General features: G+C 38.7%; 1 protein-coding gene across 1 annotated transcript in view; it reads right to left on the bottom strand.

Annotated features, from left to right (window-relative positions):
• The window catches only part of COL4A1 (collagen type IV alpha 1 chain), a 120,704-nt gene that overhangs the window by 38,805 nt on the left and 60,314 nt on the right, over positions 1-21,585 (bottom strand). The window contains exons 3-21 of the mRNA XM_058823186.1: positions 15,780-15,869; positions 15,645-15,689; positions 14,115-14,159; positions 13,946-14,008; positions 13,791-13,844; positions 13,620-13,646; positions 12,190-12,273; positions 12,015-12,077; positions 11,363-11,398; positions 9,428-9,469; positions 7,736-7,825; positions 7,103-7,138; positions 6,898-6,957; positions 4,704-4,748; positions 4,431-4,484; positions 3,924-3,965; positions 2,671-2,764; positions 1,977-2,012; positions 288-452 (exon numbers count right to left, since the gene is read on the bottom strand). Of these exons, the coding sequence (XP_058679169.1) occupies positions 288-452; positions 1,977-2,012; positions 2,671-2,764; positions 3,924-3,965; positions 4,431-4,484; positions 4,704-4,748; positions 6,898-6,957; positions 7,103-7,138; positions 7,736-7,825; positions 9,428-9,469; positions 11,363-11,398; positions 12,015-12,077; positions 12,190-12,273; positions 13,620-13,646; positions 13,791-13,844; positions 13,946-14,008; positions 14,115-14,159; positions 15,645-15,689; positions 15,780-15,869 (1,171 nt within the window). The remainder of the gene's footprint in view (positions 1-287; positions 453-1,976; positions 2,013-2,670; positions 2,765-3,923; positions 3,966-4,430; positions 4,485-4,703; positions 4,749-6,897; positions 6,958-7,102; positions 7,139-7,735; positions 7,826-9,427; positions 9,470-11,362; positions 11,399-12,014; positions 12,078-12,189; positions 12,274-13,619; positions 13,647-13,790; positions 13,845-13,945; positions 14,009-14,114; positions 14,160-15,644; positions 15,690-15,779; positions 15,870-21,585) is intronic.

Below are 21,585 nucleotides of genomic sequence, written 5' to 3'. Positions count from 1 at the left end.
TTAATGTGAATTAAGGTCAATTGTTTGGTTATATTCTAACAATTAACAATGAATTTTGTAGACATTTTTGAAGTATTTATTTAGCGAAGAATCCTTGTGCTTTCCCAGTAAGGAAACAAGCGGCTCCCTACACTGTGCAACAGCTTTAATTGGTTCATCAACAACTCAGATATGTTTCTTCCATGACACAGATGCATCCTGATGACAGATGTATCCTGTCTCTTTTTTCTTTTTTTAATGTGCATTATGAGTCCTCAAAGTGAAAAGCAACCTTGGGCTTTACTTACCTGTTTTGCCTGGAGGTCCTGGTAGGCCAGGCAAACCAGGAGGACCTGGGAAACCATCTCTTCCAGGGATTCCAGGTGAAGGGAATCCAGGAGAACCCTTTTCACCTTTTTCACCTCTCTCTCCAGGGACACCAGGTGATCCTACCCTGCCTGGAACTGGTCGACCTTTGGACAGAGTAAAACATATATGTAAAAATGACAAGTGAAAAGACAGCAGCATTTTCAACACATTAACTTTCACAGGGTTTTAGAAAGAAATGGAAAAATGTTAATGCGAAAGAAAAAAGGGACTGAATTTTAATTATTGGTGATTTATTAAAAAATGGGGTTTGTACACTCACGACAGCTGAGAGAACCTCATTTCTGTTTGGTCCCTAAACAAACACACCTCATCTGTATTAGAGTGCTTTTCTGGGATTTAGTTGGACACACTTTTGCTGGGTAGTAAATAGTAGCAACACTGGAGTTAACTTAGCTATTCCATCTAGAAACTATTTCACGCTTCCTCACCTCATGAAAAACCTAATCTAAAACACATCTAGAAAGGGAGGGCATGTCTCATAACTTCAAAAAATAACAATGTTAGCAGATTAAAGGAATGCTAAAATGAAAATGCTTTTTAAGAATAATAAGTGAAAGTAGCCAATAAAAAGAAGCAGATAAACAACTACCAAAACCCCTGCTTAAGATCTCCTTTTAGCTATTTGTACAGTCACACAGGTCTTCATATTTTAATGACTTCCAGCTCACAACTTATCATTACACTTCACCATTAAAACATTCTGAGCCATCTGCAACACTGCAGGAAGATACAGAAGTCACACAAAGCTCAATCTCTGTAGGGTAATTACAGAACAAGAGCTATCATTACAGCCTGTGGTGTATAGCATCTTCTCCCTGACCTGTGAAAAATTTCCTGGAAACTATCTGACCCTGACTCACATTAATTTCATATTTAGCTCACTGCCAAGATAGAAAAAGAAAGCAAGGAAGGTAATGGTAGTATCAGTGCAGGATGTGTGAAGTGTCAGGTCTCCAGAGATGATTTGCCTAATTTTTAAGAAGCAAGTGTCATGGTCTAGGTCAAACACATGTACATGTACTTGTATGCATAAAAGCAGTGTTACCATGAATGGGAAGATATTAAGGCTCTGAAAAAGGCAAAATTTGTAGGCAAAAGAAATAACTTTTATATAGACCAAGTGACACAGTCAAAAAAGCAGAATGCCTTCAGGAATGACTTTGATCAAGTCAGTATTATTTCTTTCTACAAACCTTGTTTTATTATACTCACACAAACACATAGAGAGCTGAAGTGATAGCCAGACAAAGATATGAGCACACACACTCAGGTGTATGTGCACACACGCACACACATTCCCAGCTAACAACTCTGCTTGCCCCATGGGGTCACACTCTCTGGGATGTCTCTGATGGACTCTACATTTCCAATTTCAGCAGGAAGTTATCAGAGCAGAACAGAAAGAACAAGGCTGGATCACACCAGAGACCTGAGAAAAGCAATCTAGAGGAAGGGCCTGCAGGGATGATTAGACCCTGGGGAGGTCAGTGCTTGGGTGTTCAGAAAGTCAGGCAGTAACTGAAAGGAGCTAAGGAGAATATCCCTCAGGACTCTTCACTCAAGAGCACATGACAAATGTGAAAAAATCAGTAGTTATAATTTCATACCTGGAGGTCCTGGGATTCCTTGTGCACCAGGGAAGCCTTTAGAAAGAGAAGGTTTCAATTAGATAATGAATTCTGTAATGCAGGTGAAAGTGAACTTTTAGGAGATATAATTGAAATTCATATTCATGCATATTCACATTCAAAATCAAATCTGAAGTTAAATAATCTCTATATATCTTCAAGAAATACATTCAGAGAAAAGGTCCTGCTGTGTGCCAAATTCCCCAGAAATTTTTCTTGAATTGGCTAAGATCTGTAATGGGGAAAATGGGAAGGGAAATGCTTGATTTTTTCTCTTTACTAAAGACATTTTTAAAAAAGCAAGCCAATCTTAGGATAAAAATTAGCAACTGAGTTTTACAAAGGAGTCTCAAGATTTTCTGCATTAATTAACTTCTTATATTCATGTTGATTTCCATACTTCTTATATAATCTCACTGAATTATTTAGCTGCCATAAAAACTGATCCCAGATTATCGTTTTTACATCTACAACTGAAAGACAGTCTTAGCTACGTTGAGAACCAGAAGTGTCTTACAAGCTACTGGAAAATAGAATAACCTGAAAACAATTAAATAACTGGAACATTACATTGTCATACAAAGCTCCTGAGCACAGACAGCACAATTTTAATTTCCTTTAGTGAGAAAATTAGAAGTCTAACTCAATTAAAAATACAAGACAAAATACATACCTTTTTCACCTTTTTGACCTTTCAGTCCAGGCAAACCTGAAACTCCAGGGTCTCCTTTTTGACCAAAGGTATCTATTGGTCCAGCATCTATCATCTAAATCACAAGACAAAGACTAGAAACATGCAACTGAGCCATCATATCTCCCCCATCTTCATCTGATGGTACAGAGGCCATCTTAGTTTTACTGACAATTTTCAGCAGTTTTGATTATACTTGCCATTTCAGCAAGTGACGATTGCAGCTGCTGAGGAATTACCAGAGAAAATAAGTATTTCCTATTCTACTCAAATACTTTCATATCAATGTAAGGATTAAGTGGAGAGCTTTTATAGCATCTTCCTCACAAAGAATGATGCCAGAAAACCTTAACATGGTCTAAGAACTGATGCATTAGGTTTGCATTACCTTTTAAAATATTATCTAGCCAATTTTTGCTAACATTGATCTGAGCTGAATATATAGGATGCTAATATTTACAATACCGTATTCAGGAGATATGCACAATTTTCCAAACCAAATTAGCAGATGTTGGGCATTTGTTGCCATAGCTGGGAAGCAGCGCCACCAATAATCTATTTGATCCTGACTAACCCTATTTTTTAATTGAAGTGTTAAAAAATTGTTCCCTTGGTTACTTCTTATGTATAAGAGCCAATTTCTGCTCAGGGACTCAGTGGACATTAGTCAGCAAGTGGTGAGCAATTGCACTGTGCATCACTTGTCTTCCTCAGGTTTTATTCCTCTCTGTCTCTTCTTGCTATCTCCCATTCCTTCATGATTACTACTACTACTATTACTACTACTAACTTTATTTTTATTAATAACTTGTTCTTATCCAATGAATTTTACCTTTTGCCTATTCTCCTTCCCATCCCATGCTGAGGAGGGACAGTGAGTGTGTGAGCATCTGTCTGGTGCTTAGCTCCCACTGGGTTAAACCACAGCCCTAAAACTGGCAGATTTACTCTTTTGAACTGTCTTTTGGCTACTGTGTATTGAATACCAATTCTTATAATATTCACAGTCCAAAACACTTGAAAAGGGTTCCTTTCCCAAAATTCAGATGTACTTTAAAGAACTGCACCCAACTTTTGCTTCCATTAAGGAAAAATATGGACATGACTGAAGAGAACAAGATCAGAGTATTCATAGTAACTCTTTTTTTCTTCATTGTTTGAGCACTCTGACTTTCACAAAATTTATTTTTATTTTATTTTAAGTTTAAAAATAAATAAAAATTTATTTTACTTACTCTTCCTGGAGGTCCTGGAAGACCTCGGTCCCCTTTGTCACCCTAAATCAAAATAAAATTTATGTCTTAAATCCAGATCAGATTTTTTTGCCAACAAATTCAGATTTCCTCAACAAATGAATACTTTGATACAGATTTAAACAACACCCACATGGTGAGTACCTGGAATGCTGTAATAGCCAGCAGTAGTAATTAGTTTGCAAGCCTGTACTGGTTTGCACTATTTGAAGAGAAACTGGAGGTTTTAGGGAAGTACACTTACACCTATGCTGGCTGGACAAAGAGCTTGTGAAAATAAAGCCTGCATTAAACAACACAGATAAGAGATCTAAATTGGGGACATCTTCATTTTTACTTTTCACTGTCTCTGAATGATAACATACAGCTAAGCAACATTCAATTAATATTGCTTGATGTGCATTCACTGCCTTAATGCAATCAATGAACACACCACAAAAGCTGTTAGCTCAATCTGTGTGAAGGGAAGCAAAAGCTCCTACTACTCACCTTTGTGCCAGGCTCCCCAGGTCGTCCTGGAATCCCAAACCCTCCAGGCAAACCCTGTGTGGAGAAGGCAGTGAAACCAGAAGAGACAAATATAGGTGGATCTTAGCTGTAGCAGCAGCAAAGTTTAAAAATTTTAAAAGTCACAAATCACAGAAAGCAACTACTTCAAATAAAAAATTCAGAAGGCTAGAAAATATCAACTATCTATAATACACAGACAGTTGTTTGTTTTGAATGTAAGAAGCAGTACTGGAAAATGAGTAAAATACATACAGGTTCTCCTTTCAGTCCTGGATCACCATCTTTTCCAGGCTTGCCCTGTAAAACACCAAGTTCCACTTTGTTTTAACAGACAACCCACATACATTCAATTTCTGAACACAGTGGGTGGAATACTAGAACAAAATTATCACTATTGCAATGCATTAATCAAAGTGTGCTAATTCAGCTAAAAGAGCAGAGGGTACAAATGGTGACTATGCCTAGTGCTTGTATTACCCCACATCCTCCAAGATGCCAAGTTAAATAAAATCCTGCAAATCCATTCCCAGATTCAGAAATAACACAGATTTCCCTGTCACACAATCTTCTAGACAAAATATATCTACAGCACAAGAAACTGGAACCAGATCCATCTTTTTCCTTCACAACAATGACTTTCTATATATAGGCTCTTCAACTTCACAAGACATTTTTGCATGGATATTTAGTGGTTCAGTTTCAGCAGAAGGGTTGGAGAGTGGCCCTCTATCAGACTGTGTGGTCATGTAGTGGTAAATTCTCTTCCCTCAAACTGAAATTCAAATCATAAGGAAGATGATACACTAGAAATTCAAAATTCCTTCCTCCAGAGTAAAATTACAACTATTAGCCCACTGGGTCAACCCACAGAGGGGATAAGATTCCCTTGAAGCAGTCAACAACTATGTGATAAATTAAACCTACTTTTCAGCATTTTTCTTTCCTCTGCACCATAAAAGGACTGGGACATCAGCTTGTAGCCTGACCCTCTGGTGGCTGCTTCTCATTTGGTGTCCCAGTGCTTAGATTGTATGTGTAGCATAAGCAATACGAATTTGTCCCATAAACCCAAGGAAATGTAGGCACTTAATATACAAAGTAACAGTGCATATAATTCAGTCTAAAAATAATCCCATCAGTTTAGGTATAAAGATATTGTCTTAATGCAATTGAAGGACATAAATGATAGCACAAATGAGAACAGGCTACCCCCATTGAGGTGTGCAGCTATGGTCTCTTATAATGAAGGGTTACAAGTAGTTTTTAACGATTAATTAAAACTTTGATCTGCAAAGTCAAGAGAGTCTTCAAATACACTCTGTAATCAGAATTAATTATATTGTTTAGTTTGAACTAGAATATCAGATTGTAACATCTGATCATCTTTCAGGCTTAGCTTAATTTCAGAAGTAGATATGATTTCCTGAAAAACTATATATAAAATATCTGAGAAACTTAGTTGAGGGAGCTCTTCAGATACTGAAAATTGTACTTTTGATAAATTCAGATGCTCTGGTTTCGTCAAAAAGCTCTAAGCCAACATATCTCCATTCCTCCAGGTTCAAGCTTGCATTTACAATAAGAGTAAAAATACATATATGATAGAAAAATAATCCCAACACATAACTTTACTGAAAAGTTAATAGGACATCTGACTTTGAAACACAGTAGAAAGGGAGAGTTTTCTTTTTCAGATGGAAGTACAAGTGAATGCCTATAGGTGTGCTGGGCCTAATCATTTATCAAGACCCACACCTCAAGAAACATAGAATTACTTAGAATACTTTAGATACATTTGAATGTAAAAAAAAGTCCAGTTTTGCTACCTGCTCAGCTATGAAAGATACAGCATGACTCATGGGCAAGTTCTATGGATGAGACTATGATATGGGTCAGATCAGACAAACGTAACAGACCTTATATCCTCAAGCATCCACAACCAGGCTAGAAACCAGCAAGCAAAAGGATTTCTGTCACCTGAATTTTTTGCTCCTTTCATTTTCTTTGTACAAATCTCTACCCCGAGGCTAAGCAGGCTTATTTTGTCAACTGCACATGAGAGTATTTGAAATAAATTCAACATGTTCCATTTAGCACTCCTACAGAGTGGTTATTTTTCTTTGCATTTTCTTCTGCTCTGGAATGACTTCTGTTGCGCCCAATGTGGGGCTGCTGACTTCATCTTTCTTCAATTGGGTTTAATGTGAGTTCTGCCTTCACCTTCAGCACTGCAAGCCACTATTAAATGTCCTTAGTTAACTGAAATATTACATACTAACATTACTGTATGCTACTACTACCTTGATTGTACACCTGTCCTACAGCAAAACTTGCTTGTTTGAAATATAGCAAATTTGCTGTTTAACTAATGGTTACTAAGTTTAGTTAGCTAACGGAAACATACACTAACTGCAATTATGATATTGATAAAATTGAGTATACTTACACGTGGACCAGGCTGCCCAGGTTCACCCTTGTCTCCTTTGAAACCTGAACCTGGCAATCCCTGGAAAATAAATAGTCACGAGATTAAAAATACTACCAAATTCCAAACCAAATTTGCTTTTAACTAATAGGTATAAAGATATTCAGTGGTATTATCAGAGTCTTTACAATTTTTATTGTAGTAAAAAAAATAACTCAATACTCACTGGGATTCCCTGTTCACCCTTTTCACCTGGATCACCCTAATGAAATTATAAAAAAAATGTAAATTAGTAAACAAAAACTTAAACATTATTCATTTAGGTTGTAAATAATTCTTCATTTCAGCAAAAGCACATTTAATCCTGTTCTCCACTTCAAGAGCTATGCCTAATAGTATGATATGCAAGAATTTAGACAAAGGTCAAATGTGAATCCATTAAGCTAGTTTTTTTTACTAGTATATATTGCTTTGACTGCTTAATTCAGTAATTGAAACATTAATTAGCACTAAGATTTCACAAATGTGTGTATGAAAAGTTGAGTATATGCTACTTAATTCAAATCTTCTGAATATTTTACAATATCCTATCCTCACCAATCCTCCTTCCTCAGAAAGTCATTTGCTGCTTACCTATTTATGCAATTATTGATGCATTTACCATCTATTGTGTATTTTTTAGAGAGACTTCTAGAATGAAAATTAAAACTCCTCCATAAAGTAAAGCAGGCAGAAATTTTTGAAAACTTTGCTCTAGGTGACTTTGTATTTTCTTTTTCCTGTGTCACTTCTATTTGCTAATTCCTATAGATTATACTTTAATGAGAAGTACAAGAAGTTTAATCATTTAGTATCTCACCTTTTCTCCCTTTATGATTTCACTCCCTTTTTCTTTCACATGAGGTGCTGGTCCTGGGGGTCCTGGGGGGCCCCTTACCCCTTGTTCTCCCTGTCAATAGCAAATCCAGAATTGTCCATTGAAAACAGAATGACACTGAGATCAAGTATGCCTAAGATCAGTAACATTAAAGAGAACTAGCACTTGCTTTTAAAAAATATAGCTAGATGGTTTCTTTAAAAATTCTTTTTTCAACAAAATCAGCAAGACAAAGGGTTACAGAAGTCACTACTGTGTAACTGGTTACCAACAGAGACTGCCCTGAAGAAAGACCTCCGAATCTACTCTTAAGATCAAGACTGATTAACCCAATACAAACTTATGCAAATAATTACAACAATGGCACCTAAGTTTTATAGTGCCTCCTTCAGGAGGAAGGAAATTAGGAGGAAAGAGGTCAGGTACAGAATGCCAATGGCTAAAGGAAAAAGTTACCCAAGTTTACAGTGCTCCAAAAGTTTTATGGAAGTCCATAAAGGCCAACTTCAAGATGATAACTGTGGATGACTTTTTTAGTCTGCATGTGTTCATTACAGGGTCTGAGCATCACCTCCTTCTATAGTGCAAAAGGTCTATCTTTAACAGTAAAACACCTCTGAACAGACTCCATAAATTTCTGTCAAGCAGTAATGCACAGCAATACCACTTATCTTTTGCTAAAGACAAACCTGTCGAGTCCAGGAAATCTCCACACACTTCTATGTCACCTTTTCCAACATTTTTCAATAAATTTCATGATAACAAATTAATTTCAACTATGTGTCATGTCACAAAAAATCTATCCATTAGGAATATTGACTCAAAATCTATCAATAAGGTGGTGGTTTAAAAAAAAAACAAACAAAAAACAAAAACATCCTACCTAAGTAATATAATTTACTTACACTGCAAAAGCCCTCTGTCAATGACACTCATGAAAAGCTTCTGGAGAAGTGCTCAGACACATTATGAATTTACTGAATAGCCCTTGAATGCATGCAGTTCTTGGCTCCCACAAACACAACATAAGGCACTTTAGCCTAGACCTCTCAGAGTGAGAGGTGACAGATTAAAGCTGACATGTATTACCTCCCATTTGATGCTGATTAAGAGAATAAATGGGATCCTGGAGCACATCTCTTGGCTTAGATTCACTCAAAAGTAAACCACTCTATGCGCTCTGAAACCTCTTCCTGGTTGTGTCAAAACACAATAAAAGGGGACAACTGAAAGATCTGCTTCAAATGTGTGCATGACTAAAACAAAATAAGGCAGACAGGCTTTAGAGTCCTACGACAATTAATTCTGATCATCCTGAACAGTACATTAAATCTCATCCCTTAGAGCTAAATTGATTTTTTAAAAATCTCATGGTGAGTCCTAATATACAGAATAAATGTTTCAAGATCTGCCCACTGCAAATTAAAGCAGCTTTCCAGGCACAGTTGGAAAACAGGATGGCGACCTAAATTAACGTCAGGTATAACATCAACATTAAAAAATGTTGCTGCTCATGACTTTTCATTTAGGTGTAAGTTACAGATTTACTCACGTCTTCCAAAAATCGCGGCATTGATTTTCTCCATTGATTGATTTCATGAGTTTTCTTCATTTAAAACTAAGTATCAAGAATATTTCTGACAGTTGTTCTCTAGAAGTTTACTAGAGACCTACCTTTTCACCTTTGGGACCCTGAAAGCCCAAGCCCATGTAGCCCTGAAAATGTAAATTACACACACTTAGTCAATTTTTTTTTTTTTTGCAGTGCATACATACATACAGATGAACATATGAAGGTATTATGTACTTGTCAAATCACAGAATCACAGAATCACAGAAATTCTAGGTTGGAAGAGACCTTTAAGATCATCGAGTTCAACCCATGTTCTAACACCTCAACTAGATCATGGCACCAAGTGCCACATCCAGTCTTTTTTTAAACTCTTTGAGGGATGGTGACTCCACCACCTCCCTGGGTAGATGATTCCAGTATTTGACCACTCTTTCTGTAAAATACTTCCTCCTTAATTCTAGCCTGTATCTCCCTTGGTGCAGCTTGAGACTGTGTCCTCTTGTTCTGTCTGTTGTTGCCCGGAGAAAGAGACCGACCCCCAGCTCACCACAGCCACCCTTCAGGAAGTTGAAGAGAGTGATAAGGTCACCCCTGAGTCTCCTTTTCTCCAGGCTGAACACCCCCAGCTCCCTCAGTCGTTCTTCATATGGCTTGTGTTCCAAGCCCCTCACCAGCCTCGTTGCCCTCCTTTGGACACGCTCAAGCATCTCAACGTCCCTCCTAAAGTGAGGGACCCAGAACTGGACGCAATACTCCAGGTGAGGCCTCACCAGTGCCGAGTACAGGGGAAGAATGACCTCCCTGCTCCTGCTGGCCACACCGTTCCTGATACTGGCCAGGATGCCATTGGCCTTCTTGGCCACCTGGGCACACTGCTGGCTCATGTTCAGCCGACTGTCAACCAGCACCCCCAGGTCCCTTTCCACCTGAGCACTGTCCAGCCACACCGTCCCCAGCTTGTATCATTGCAGAGGGTTATTGTGGCCAAAGTGCAGGACTTGGCACTTGGACTTATTGAACTTCATCCCATTGGATTCTGCCCATCCATCCAACCGTTCCAAGTCCCTCTGCAAAGCCCTCTGTCCCTCTAACAGATCAACACACATTCCCAGCTTAGTGTCGTCTGCAAATTTGCTAATAAAGGACTCTAAACCCTCATCCATGTCATCAATAAAAATATTAAACAGAACTGGCCCCAGCACAGACCCCTGAGGGACACCACTGGTGACTGGCCCCAGCTGGATGCAGCACCATTCACCACCACTCTCTGGGCCCGGCCATGCAGCCAGTTCTGAACCCAGCAAAGAGTGCTCCTGTCCAAGCCATGGCCTGCGAGTTTGTCTAGGAGTATGCTGTGGGAGACAGTGTCAAAGGCCTTGCTGAAATCCAAGTAAACAACATCTACAGCCTTCCCTGCATACACTAGCCGGGTTACCTGGTCATAAAAGGTGACCAGGTTGGTCAAACATGACCTACCCCTCCTAAATCCGTGCTGGCTGGGTCTGATACCCTGGCCATCTTGTAAATTTTGCGTGATGGCGCTTAATATAAACTGTTCCATTATTTTGCCAGGTACTGAGGTCAGATGCTAAGGGAGAATATAAAAGACAGAATATATATTTTAAATGCATGTGTGAAATAAATAAATAATCATGTCTTAACTCCCCTGCTGTTTTTTAAGCCCTGTGTCACATCAACTGGTGAAAAATCAGATTGAAATTCATCAAATAATTTTATGGTCAATATGCTCTTTTACCCAACACTTAGTGAAAATGTTGACACTTTAAAATTAATTTGAATAAGCAGAGAATGCTGTAATTACTACTGATTTGATTAAGTGAGATAACAGGGCTAGACCAATTTGAAAAAAAAAAGGGTAAAAAATCTCTCTTTATGATGTTCATTAAGACACAGAAATAGGTCCCTAAGTATAAAAAAAACCCACACATTTAGGACATTAGTTTTCAGAGTTTTGCAGATCTGGTATGCAAAATAAATAAACAAATGGACTTAATATTTGTATTAAAGAGTCTTACCTTCTCTCCTGGAAGTCCTGGTGGCCCTGGGGGACCCTACAAGACAATACATTTTAGTAAACTAAAGTGGAATAATGAGTACACTAAGTGGAATAATGTCTTATGCTATGAAAACAGCAAAAAGGCAGATCTTTTCATTAAACCCAGTAATTTCATTTTGCTGTTGTTGAGCATAATTCACAACTTAGAATAAAAAAAGAGTAACAAAGTGAATCTGAGATATCTCATTAATTATTATAATAACAGATAGATGATAATGTGCTTCCACAGTAATGCTCAGTGCTGCTACCCACAAGAACAACCTCAGCAAAAGTTTGGATTTTGATCTGGATGCTTGGTATGTAGTTTATTTTCTATAAATTAAACGAGGGAAGAGAGGAAAGGACGACCAAGCAGAGTTACAGTCTCTCCCCCACAAAAATACCCTCCGAGAGTGCAAGAAGAGAAGAGGACTGTAGGAGCAGCTGCTACTGAAGAGCCATGTTGCCCAGTAATTTCTGCCATGGTAGAGTTTAGAAGGCTGAACATGAAGTCTGGAATCACACCTTATCCTTCCCAAATCCCAACCAAGATCTGCTACACACAATTTCCAGAACGTTCCTGCAATAACGATCTCTAAGTGAAGTGCAAATGACCATGAAAGGAAACTTACTGGGTCTCCTGGAGGGCCCATCGGTCCCATTGGTCCCTGAAAACCTGAAGCTCCAGGTGGGCCCTACGAAAAATTCAAATGATATCATAAGAAAGTGATACTTATATGGTAATTTCATGATACTGATACAATTTTAGTTGAAATTCACTGCTATACCAACATCATTTTTACTTACAGGCAGTCCAGGTTGGCCAGGAAACCCTTTTTCACCTTTTAGCACACCAGGAGGTATAAGACCAATCACTTCACCTGGATCTCCCTATAATAAGAATGGAAAAAGTAAGTCTTGAGCATAAATTCAAATACATTCAAACTCACCAGGAGAAGAGAGCTGTAGCTATGCATACTTTGGAATCGTTTGGAAAGCTGACTTTAAAAAAATCACCTTATTTCTTTTAATTCAGCTAGAATTCAGCTCATAGAGATATTAAAAGTTAAGACCTTAATTGCCAAATGTACTCTAAAGCATCCTGAAGAGATTTCAGTACCAAAACTACCTTCATACCTCATTTCCTGTATTGTAATGGGTAGTCAGAATGATTTTTCCATGAAATCTATCACTACTACAGTGTCACCACACAATTGGATCATATGGCCTGGCTACTGAGAGGAGTGGTAACCTCACAATCTCCTTCCCCCACTGAGATCTTCATGCTTACACCTAATTTTGACATAAAGGCCATTTACGTGTTCTTTTTCTTCAGGAAAGGAATACACTTTAGAAAGTCTTTCTTTAGAAAATTATTCTGATTGCCATCCATTTCTTTATGTTCCTTCTTTTGAGAGTAAAAATCATATTTCTCCTGTGTTTTTGTACAAAGTTACAATATGGTAAGTGATTTTATTTCAGTTCTGTACCTATGCATAAATGTCTAGGGAAGAAGCATCTGAGTACTTCAGTTTCTATAATGAATCCGTTCTTTCCATGTGAGAGTATGAGAAATGGACGTTTTAATAACTTGGGTTGTCATGTCATTACAAATTTGAGATTACTTTTAGACTTATATTTAGCTTACAGTTCCAGATAATATCTGTTCATTTAAAAGACAAAAGGCTCTTGAGTGTCATTCAATGCTTCATTCTCCAGTTCACAAAATGCACTCAGATACTTACTTAGCTAGTCTGATTTTTTGTCTATATGAAAAATGAGTCTAGTATGTGTTGGATGATTCTCATGTTGTCGGTATATGTAGGACCTTCTTCCACAAACATCATCCATGTGAAACTTTTTAGATACATCAAATGTCAATATAAAACCAAATGTTTGAATTATAAAACCTATCTAAATTTTATACCCAACTGGGTGGCCACCGTAGTGTTTATGCATAATTAATGACATGTACTGCTTCTTTTCTGTTGTAATCCATATAACATTTACCCTTTTAAGACCTGCATGGAACAACACATATGTCCAATTGTTATAAAGTGAGGAGGTCACCCAACTGTCTTTATTTAGTGGTTTGGAAAACAGAGTACAAAGTGAAACAAGGCAATACAACTTTTCAGTCCTTAAGTAAAGACTGCTGCTAGTCTTAAGGGGTGTAGAGATCACACAAATTCTTATTCTTAGAAGCAGGATAGAAATACTCCAAGAGTAAAATTTACCTTCATTCCAGGAGGTCCTGGAGGTCCCTGCGAAAAAAACATACATAGTTGTTACTGCTCCTCAATATTGTATATATCACATCTTAAACTCAATATCATTTTCTATAGATATATTTGCATATCAAGAGTCAGCCTTAAAAAAGTGAGGGAAGGAGGAAAGAATCTACTTACTATACTTCCAGTCAGTCCTGGTAAACCTGGGGGACCTACTGGACCTCTTTCACCCTAAGGAGAACAGAAAAATTGGTTTTGTTTAGGGAACATATGCTTGAGGGGTTTTTTAATTTCAACACAAAGATGCTGTTATAAACATATGCAAATGTCACCTTTGTGCCATTACATCCTGGAATGCCAGGTGGACCAGGAGGGCCATCTTGTCCAGGAATGCCCTACATGAAGAGAAAGGAAAGAGATTAGCAATATTAGTAATAATCCAGACCAGATCCAGACTAAAAGTTTGATATTCCTTGTAAAAAACATATATTTAATACATACAGGAAGGCCTGGGTTTCCTGGGAAGCCTGATACTCCTGGGGGGCCCTGCAATTGAGAAAAACACAAACTGAAAGGACAAATCCACAAAACAGCAAGAACAAGCTGCAGCCCAATTTGCTGACAGCAAAAATCAGTAGCATTTAAACTTTCTTGACAAAATATCTCTAATCTTCAAAATCTCTTCAATATGTCATCTTAGTAATGAACAACTGAAAGTAACCTTTTATATTTCTTTAACTTTTTAAGCAGTAAGAACTAGATCAGAGCCTCATGTAGAGGTAAAAAGGAATTCACAGGTGTTCCCTTCTCAGAAACATTGTTCCCAAAATGAAATTTACTGTAGGCATCTCTTCATAGCAGAAGATAATGTTAACACACTATAGAGAAGCTTCTCTGTCTTTCATACTCTTGAGTGTATCAATTCATTCTTACTATCAAAAATCCTACCAGCTGAGATAATTCTTTCTCCTTGAACAGCTTTTCAGTGTAATGAATCATGCATTTAAGTTGGCACATAATTTTCATACTATTATCTTACTTATCCATGCTGCATTTCCTAAAACATGTATTATGAAGCAGAAAAGATGTATGGGAATCCTCAGCTCAGAGTGCATTTGCTTCTTTCAAACTTCATAATTGCTAAAATACATTTTACTTACTCTGCAGCAAACAAATACATTTGCCAGGAGGTGCCAATTTATATTAACACTCAGGATACCCCAGGTCAACATGAACATCATGGATTGAAATATGGATTTCTTGATTTAGCAGAATATCCTCTCTGTAACACCTCATAAACTGCAGCTAATTCAGTAAATTCTATTTGCTGCAACAACTGCAGGCAAATGGAGAACAAAACTGAAAAGGCATTTTGAGAATTGGTGAGCAAGAGGGTATAGCTGAAAATGTATGCATCATTATTGGCCAAGACATTTGAATCCTCTTTCATCATGACAGTAGGAAATGTGAAAATTCTCAGAAAGAGCTTGGCACGCCAAAAAACCCCAACAGGTATGGCCCTGGCCAACACAATATATTAAAAGAAGTTCTATATAAGTGCCCCATTTAACAGAAATGACAACAGGAAGATCACAGATATTCAGAGCCTCATCTATCAAAGTTAAGAAATCTTTGTCCCTGGCTTTAATTTGCTCATATGTGCTCATGACTGTGTCAGCTTCTCTGCTGGAGTGCTTCAAGGGTAGATGGCAAATATAAAGGAGAATTTTGAAAGAGGAAATAAGGTTGGTTCATTCTGAAGCTGGAAAAAAGCCTTTTGGTATGTCAAGAAGGTATCAGAGGCACACTAAAACCAGTGCTGTTGACACAGTGATAAGCATCAGGTAACAATGCAAATTAACAAAGGTAATGGCTATCCAATGCAGTGAGAAAATCAAAGGTAAAAGTGATAATTTTGAAATTATTGTGCAGCTCAAGAGGATGTCATTCATTAACTCAGAGACTTCCTCTTGCAATTGAAGGCAGCCAAACCCAAAGACATCAGAATTGCAAGAAAGTAAGAGAACTCACTCTTGTTCCCTTTGTTCCTGGCAGTCCTGGTTCTCCAGTATCACCCTGAAAAGTAAAAGAGAAAGCTTTATCTTTTCTTGAGACAGCAATTTAGGGAAATCTGATTGTTTTGAATACTAAAGCTAAAGTTCTTACCTTAAGCCCTGGTGGCCCAGGGGGACCTTCAGGTCCTTGCATTCCAGGAAACCCAATCACACCCTGTAGTCCCGGCAAGCCTCTTTCTCCCTGTAGAAGAAGAAAAACTAATTAGCAACTACACAACTGGATCTCCTTCTTCAAGTAACTCACATATCCCATTTCTGTGCTCAAGGAACCTGGTAAGTGGCAAGAAGCTAGATGTGACAGCAAAGAGTTCATGTTGGTACTTGAAAGAAGGATTATTATAAATAAAGAAATATTCATATTCAATAAATTTAAATAATAGTTTAAATACTAGGTTCAATAATAAATTGGCAGGGGCTGAGTGTGGCAAAACACAAAAGCACTCTTTAAATATTAGTTAAACCTTTTTTCCTGGACAGCACTCTTCATAGCAGATTTATTCTCCTGGTAACAGGAAGGTCACTTTACCTCTAATAAAACTTACCTGCATTCCTCCAGAGAGGCTGCTAAGTCCCAGAAGAAAATCTAACAGCTCAAATCAGCAACTAAATTTCTGAAAACCACAAATATCACTGTTTGGTGAACTAGTGTATGAACAGCAAACACCACTCTTCTAATACACAGCAGGTTTTGGAGACCAGGTTTGTCACTTGTACTTGAATTTCAGGTTGGTTCAGAAACAGGGTGCTTCAAGATACAGGATCTTCCCAAGAAGCTGAACACAAAACTATATTTGTATATGTGTTATCCTTTCGATTCTCTTTTAATGCTGTATGGGACATCTGTGCTGTCCCTCTCTCTATTGTTCCAAATGTATTTAAATCAGATAAATCTAGAGGCAGAAAACGTATCCACATTCTAGATCAATATTGCAGCTATTATACATTCAACTATATTTGCACTCCCACTGAAACCGACAGGAACACTGTCTGAATAAAAGATGCAAAACCTACACGTAGGGAGAGAGGGAAAAATGTATGCATGTCAATCCCTGGAAACAGCAAATCAAGCAAATCCAAAGCCACTGGTTCCATGCAGGAAGTAACCAAAGTTGTCCTTTCAAGGCCTGATGTGAAACTAGCAGAAACACTTCATCCTGTCAAAAACTGTGGGAATATTGGATGAATAAAAGGTTAGTGTGAAACTGAAAAGAAGAAGTTTTACAAGTTTGGACAACAGCTAAAAACATGGCACCTGCATAAGAAACTCAAAACACAGCCATTTTCAAAGGATTGCAAAAAGAAAATAAAATTAACAATGTTCAGAACCCACATAAAAGGAGAGTACAGAGACTTAAGGATTTTCAGTGAAACAGTGACAGACAAAATTGCAACTCATAATTAACAACCAATTTAGCATTTGATTTCAGGATGGCAGTTAAGAATAAACTTTTCTCTTGTTTGCCGAGGACAAAAATTCCCAGAAATATGCTGGCTACTCAGAGGTCAGCTGAGGACTGAGCACACATGAGAACACTGGAGTCTTGGAGAGCTCATTTGTCCAGGAAGTATTACAGGCATCCTGCAATGAAAAAGTTATGACATGCAGACAGAGGAAACTGAGTGATAACCAGCAGACATGGTGCTATAGTGTCAGAAGACGAGAGGAATTGGAAAATTTGTGGAATTACTGGGTTGATGTTGTTTCTTAGTTCCTTGTCCAGGATTTTGTTAAAATGAAGAGACAAGGGGAAAGGGACATTATTGATGGGTATGAAGAGCACGGTCAAGGAGGGAGGGAGAAAACTCAAACTGAGATGATAAGAGCACAAGGGAGTAAAATCAAAATAGCATTAATTTATTTAAAATTCCTGATAGAAAAAATTATCCTGCTGCTTCTCCTCTGCATCTCCCCACAAAAATAAAATTTTCCGTATAAGAGTACTTTCTGAGGCAAACAGTTCCTTGAAGTGCTGAAATGGCTGTAATTTCCAATATTCTTTATCATGGTTTGAGAATTCTTTATTTGGTTTGAGCCAAATCTGAAGCAGTGTGCTAGACCAGAAAACAAAGCAAAACAAAGCAAACATCAGAACAGCTGGAGAAATATGTTTCTAGGTCAGCTGTAGAGGTACAAAGTCCAAGTTCTAAAATAACTAAAATTGTTTTGAAAAATATTTGAAGGAAGAATGCATCATGATGGAGGTCTCTGAATGAATGTTGAAATAATTAACAAGCTGAAATATATCTGTAAAGTTAAAGAGTTTAACATAAACCCATACTTTGACTGGCTAATTTGCACTGCTGTCACAAGCATTCTTCATGTTGTTCTGCCATTCAGACCAGAATTTCCCACTGAACCCTGGGCACTTGCTCTCATGACCTGCTGCGAGATAGGCTAAGGAAGGAGAAGACACCCAAGTATATACAAGAGGGTCTTCCACTGCTGAAGGAATGTACAACATGTGCAAATGAGAAGAAAACGAGATTATTTTGACAGCCACAGAGAAATATGCCCCCTGTGCACCATAGGTGACTCACATCAGCAATGTGTAACACGGCTCACACCACCTGCACTCAGAAGTTCTGCCCCTGAGGATTTCACTTTGAACCACTGCACCCTGCAACACAGAAAAATAGTCCTTCCTCCATTCTTAAGGAAAGTTAAAACTGAGCTTTACAGATCAGATTTTCACTTGGTCCTTTTGACCATTCTGGAACTGTAAAAGGGCCTGTAAATCACTTACTAAGGGAATGACTGCTTCAGCTGGCCAAGGAGGTTACCTAAAGGCTTAAAATACATAAAAACTTGCAACTTCTAAAGCAACTATGGTCAATTCTCTTAAGGCTATCTTCAACCTTCCAGGCTGCCCTGCCTGAGGGGTAAAACAGCTGGAAGAGCACAACAAGTAACTTCGAGCTAAGATACATTGAGGTTTCCCTGGAAACATTTTTATTTTCCTACTTAAACTGTTAGGCCAAGAAGAAAAACAACTGGCTATTTGTCCAGAACTTCTGGACACCCAGTCAAGGTACTGGATGTTCCAAGGCCTGGAAAATATAACTCCTGAGCATGTGGAGGTCTGTACCACCCCAAAGCCTGCAGACTCATGATTTCTCCTTCTGGAACTGAGCTCATTTTTTTGCAAGACAGAAGGAAACATAAAAGAGACTGAACATTTGAGAGCTGCTGGATCCCTCTCTGCATGCAACCTGTAGGGAGTCATGGACTTACACACTGCTAACACCTCTCCCTCTACTCTGCCTTCCCAATTGATTTTACTGCGAAGTAAGCTCAGGGTAAACAGTCCAAACTAAAGATTGTTTGTAAGTCCAAATTTCTGCAGTTTTAGGCTAGACAATTAATAGGATTTTACTTCTCTATGTCACCCATGGACACTCAGAGAAGTGAGGGCAACCTATTCCACTGAGACCCAGTAAGAGACCTTAGGGATGCCTTCTGGGTTCCATTTCCTTTCTTTAGTCCAGGTATCAGTCTTCCTCTGTACAACAGCCTTAGAAAACGAATGGTGTTGTAAGGACTAACAAATAAAGCTTTTACTTCAATACTTTTGTTTGAGTTAGTACAAACTTCCATCATATTTTTTTTGCATCAGTGATACTACACTAAATTTCAGTAAAATTCAGAGTACCTACAGTGAACAAGACAGTACAGAAACTCTACATCCTTAAACTGTAAAATCCTGTGCTAATGTCACTGGGTAGATCAGACCCCACAGACCAGTGAGGTAACAACAGTCCCATTGCTGCATTCCTACCTGAGATGGCTCACTTGGAACTTTGAGATCACATGGAGCTATCACTTATTATGCTGTACACAACAGACATAAGCATGTCCTGAAGACGCCTTGACATTGCAAGGAAACACTTGATCTGCTGCATCCTTCCCCTGCTTGCCTGCCTGTTCCTTCCTTCATTCAATATTCCAGCCAAACAGTCCAACAATAAAGTGCTTGTGCTACATTCATGCTGCAACTCATTAAGCACATACACTGCATAAATTGGCAAGCACCAGGTCATCACTGCTACCCCACTTTTTTTTTACTCAGCTCTGAGATTTTTAGCTGTGATGCATGAAGAACATGAGACTCTGACTGCAAGGGTTATGTATTGTTCAAGTTCCAATATTCACAGCTGCAAAATCTTGGCAAGTAATATTGAAAGAGCTTCTGCTTCTTACAAATCAATTCATGAGACTCAAAAATTGAAACAGATGTAACCATGTCATCTGTACCTCTGCTGATTCAATGCAAGCTGTCAGAAAGCACAAAGGAGAACACATTACTCAGCTCACAAAAATGAATATTCTGCCACTCAACTGCTGAAAATGTGGAAGTGCTACGTAAAAGACAGCAAGTGCTCAGTCACCACTGTACTCATTTAATAAGCAAATGTCTGTGTTAGCTCAGCTTTTGTGAAATTCCTTTGCATTAGGTAGTTCAAATTAAAATTGAATAGACTTCTAAGCAGACATGAACCTGTTAAGAGCTGAACTGCATGACCTGATGGGGTTTTTTCTGACACCTACCCTTCCAAATTAGCCATGAAATGCTGTTTGGCACATGGAACAACCGCAGATTGCTAAGCAAGAGAGTCACATAAAGTAAGTCATTTCAGAAGGTTCAGCTGTACTATATCAAGGGCTGAGGGGGAGGAAATAATCACCACCCCATTATAAATTATTTCCCCTATTACTTTGCCTAGGGACTACTGGACTGGGAGGTTTTAGGCTTGAGAGACTGGTAACATGGATATAAATCAGCTGCTTCCCAGAGTGTGGGCTCACAGGCTGTCTGTGTCTGTACAAATATGATGTTCTCAGGCTCTCCTGAGACTCAGGAACATGGTGAATAATAATGTGTAGATCTTCCCAAAGCCATTTGAAAGATGCTTCAATTCTTAACGTTTGCCTCTGCCAGAGATCCCCCAGCAGCTGAAACAGCAGGACAGACACGTGTCTGTCCCTCAGCTGAAAATGCATACAGCTCAGTCTAAGGGAAAGATGTCACAGGGCAGCTAAACTGATCTACCCAGCAAAGGTGGCTCTTCTTTTAAAGGGATGGTGCCACCTCACCCTTCTTTACACCAGCTAGTATGATTCCCTCAGACAGCTCAGTTCACTAAATTTACTCCCTTTTCTCTAGTGAGTGAACTTGGTCTGGCCTCTGTGAGCTGAGCCAGGTGGCCAGGCAGCTGCCAAAGCCCATGTGAGGAGCACACAGCAAGACACAAGGACACAAGGTGGAATGGAGCTAGAGCAGTTTCTCACACCAGCACAGTGGGGTTTGCTGGAGCTCCTCCACCACAGCTCCTCAGCTGTGCCTTCGCTGCAAGGGAAACTGAGCTGGGAGCCAACAAATCCTTGGCCTTGCCAGAGGGCTGCCTTCAGACCACTGTCACTGCTGACTCCAACGTGTTATAAACTCAGAATTCTTCCCACAAACACACGTGCTATCCTGTTCCCAAAAGTTAACATTCAGTGAACTGAAATTCTACCAGGGGCATACTTGGCAAATAAATGCAACTGTTTCAAGATGTAAACTGGCAATGCAATTTCCAAACAGACTTTAAAAAAAAAAAAAAAAGCCTGATTGTTAACAGGAAAAGCTGCCATTCAAAACAGTCATCACACCTTGATGCTCCAGTGCGACCTCATGAAATCCACAGCAATGGACTGCATGGTTTCTACCCAGCCCATCCCCAGCCCCGTGAGAGGTGAGTGCAGGCTCTGTGTTTGTTCCTTCAGCTGATGTATCTACAAGCACTCAGTGAATTGGCTCCAAGGTGTTGGACCAGTAATTACAGTAATTACAGCCCACAGTGGGAAACAGCATTGTGCAACCTGAGCGTGGCTCTCAAGTTACAGTGTTTCTCTCAAC

This window comes from Ammospiza caudacuta, chromosome 2, assembly GCF_027887145.1.
Source record: "Ammospiza caudacuta isolate bAmmCau1 chromosome 2, bAmmCau1.pri, whole genome shotgun sequence".
Lineage (NCBI taxonomy): Eukaryota > Metazoa > Chordata > Aves > Passeriformes > Passerellidae > Ammospiza > Ammospiza caudacuta.
The sequence above is the reverse complement of the archived record's forward strand: the minus strand, read 5'-3'. Positions and strand labels throughout refer to the sequence as shown.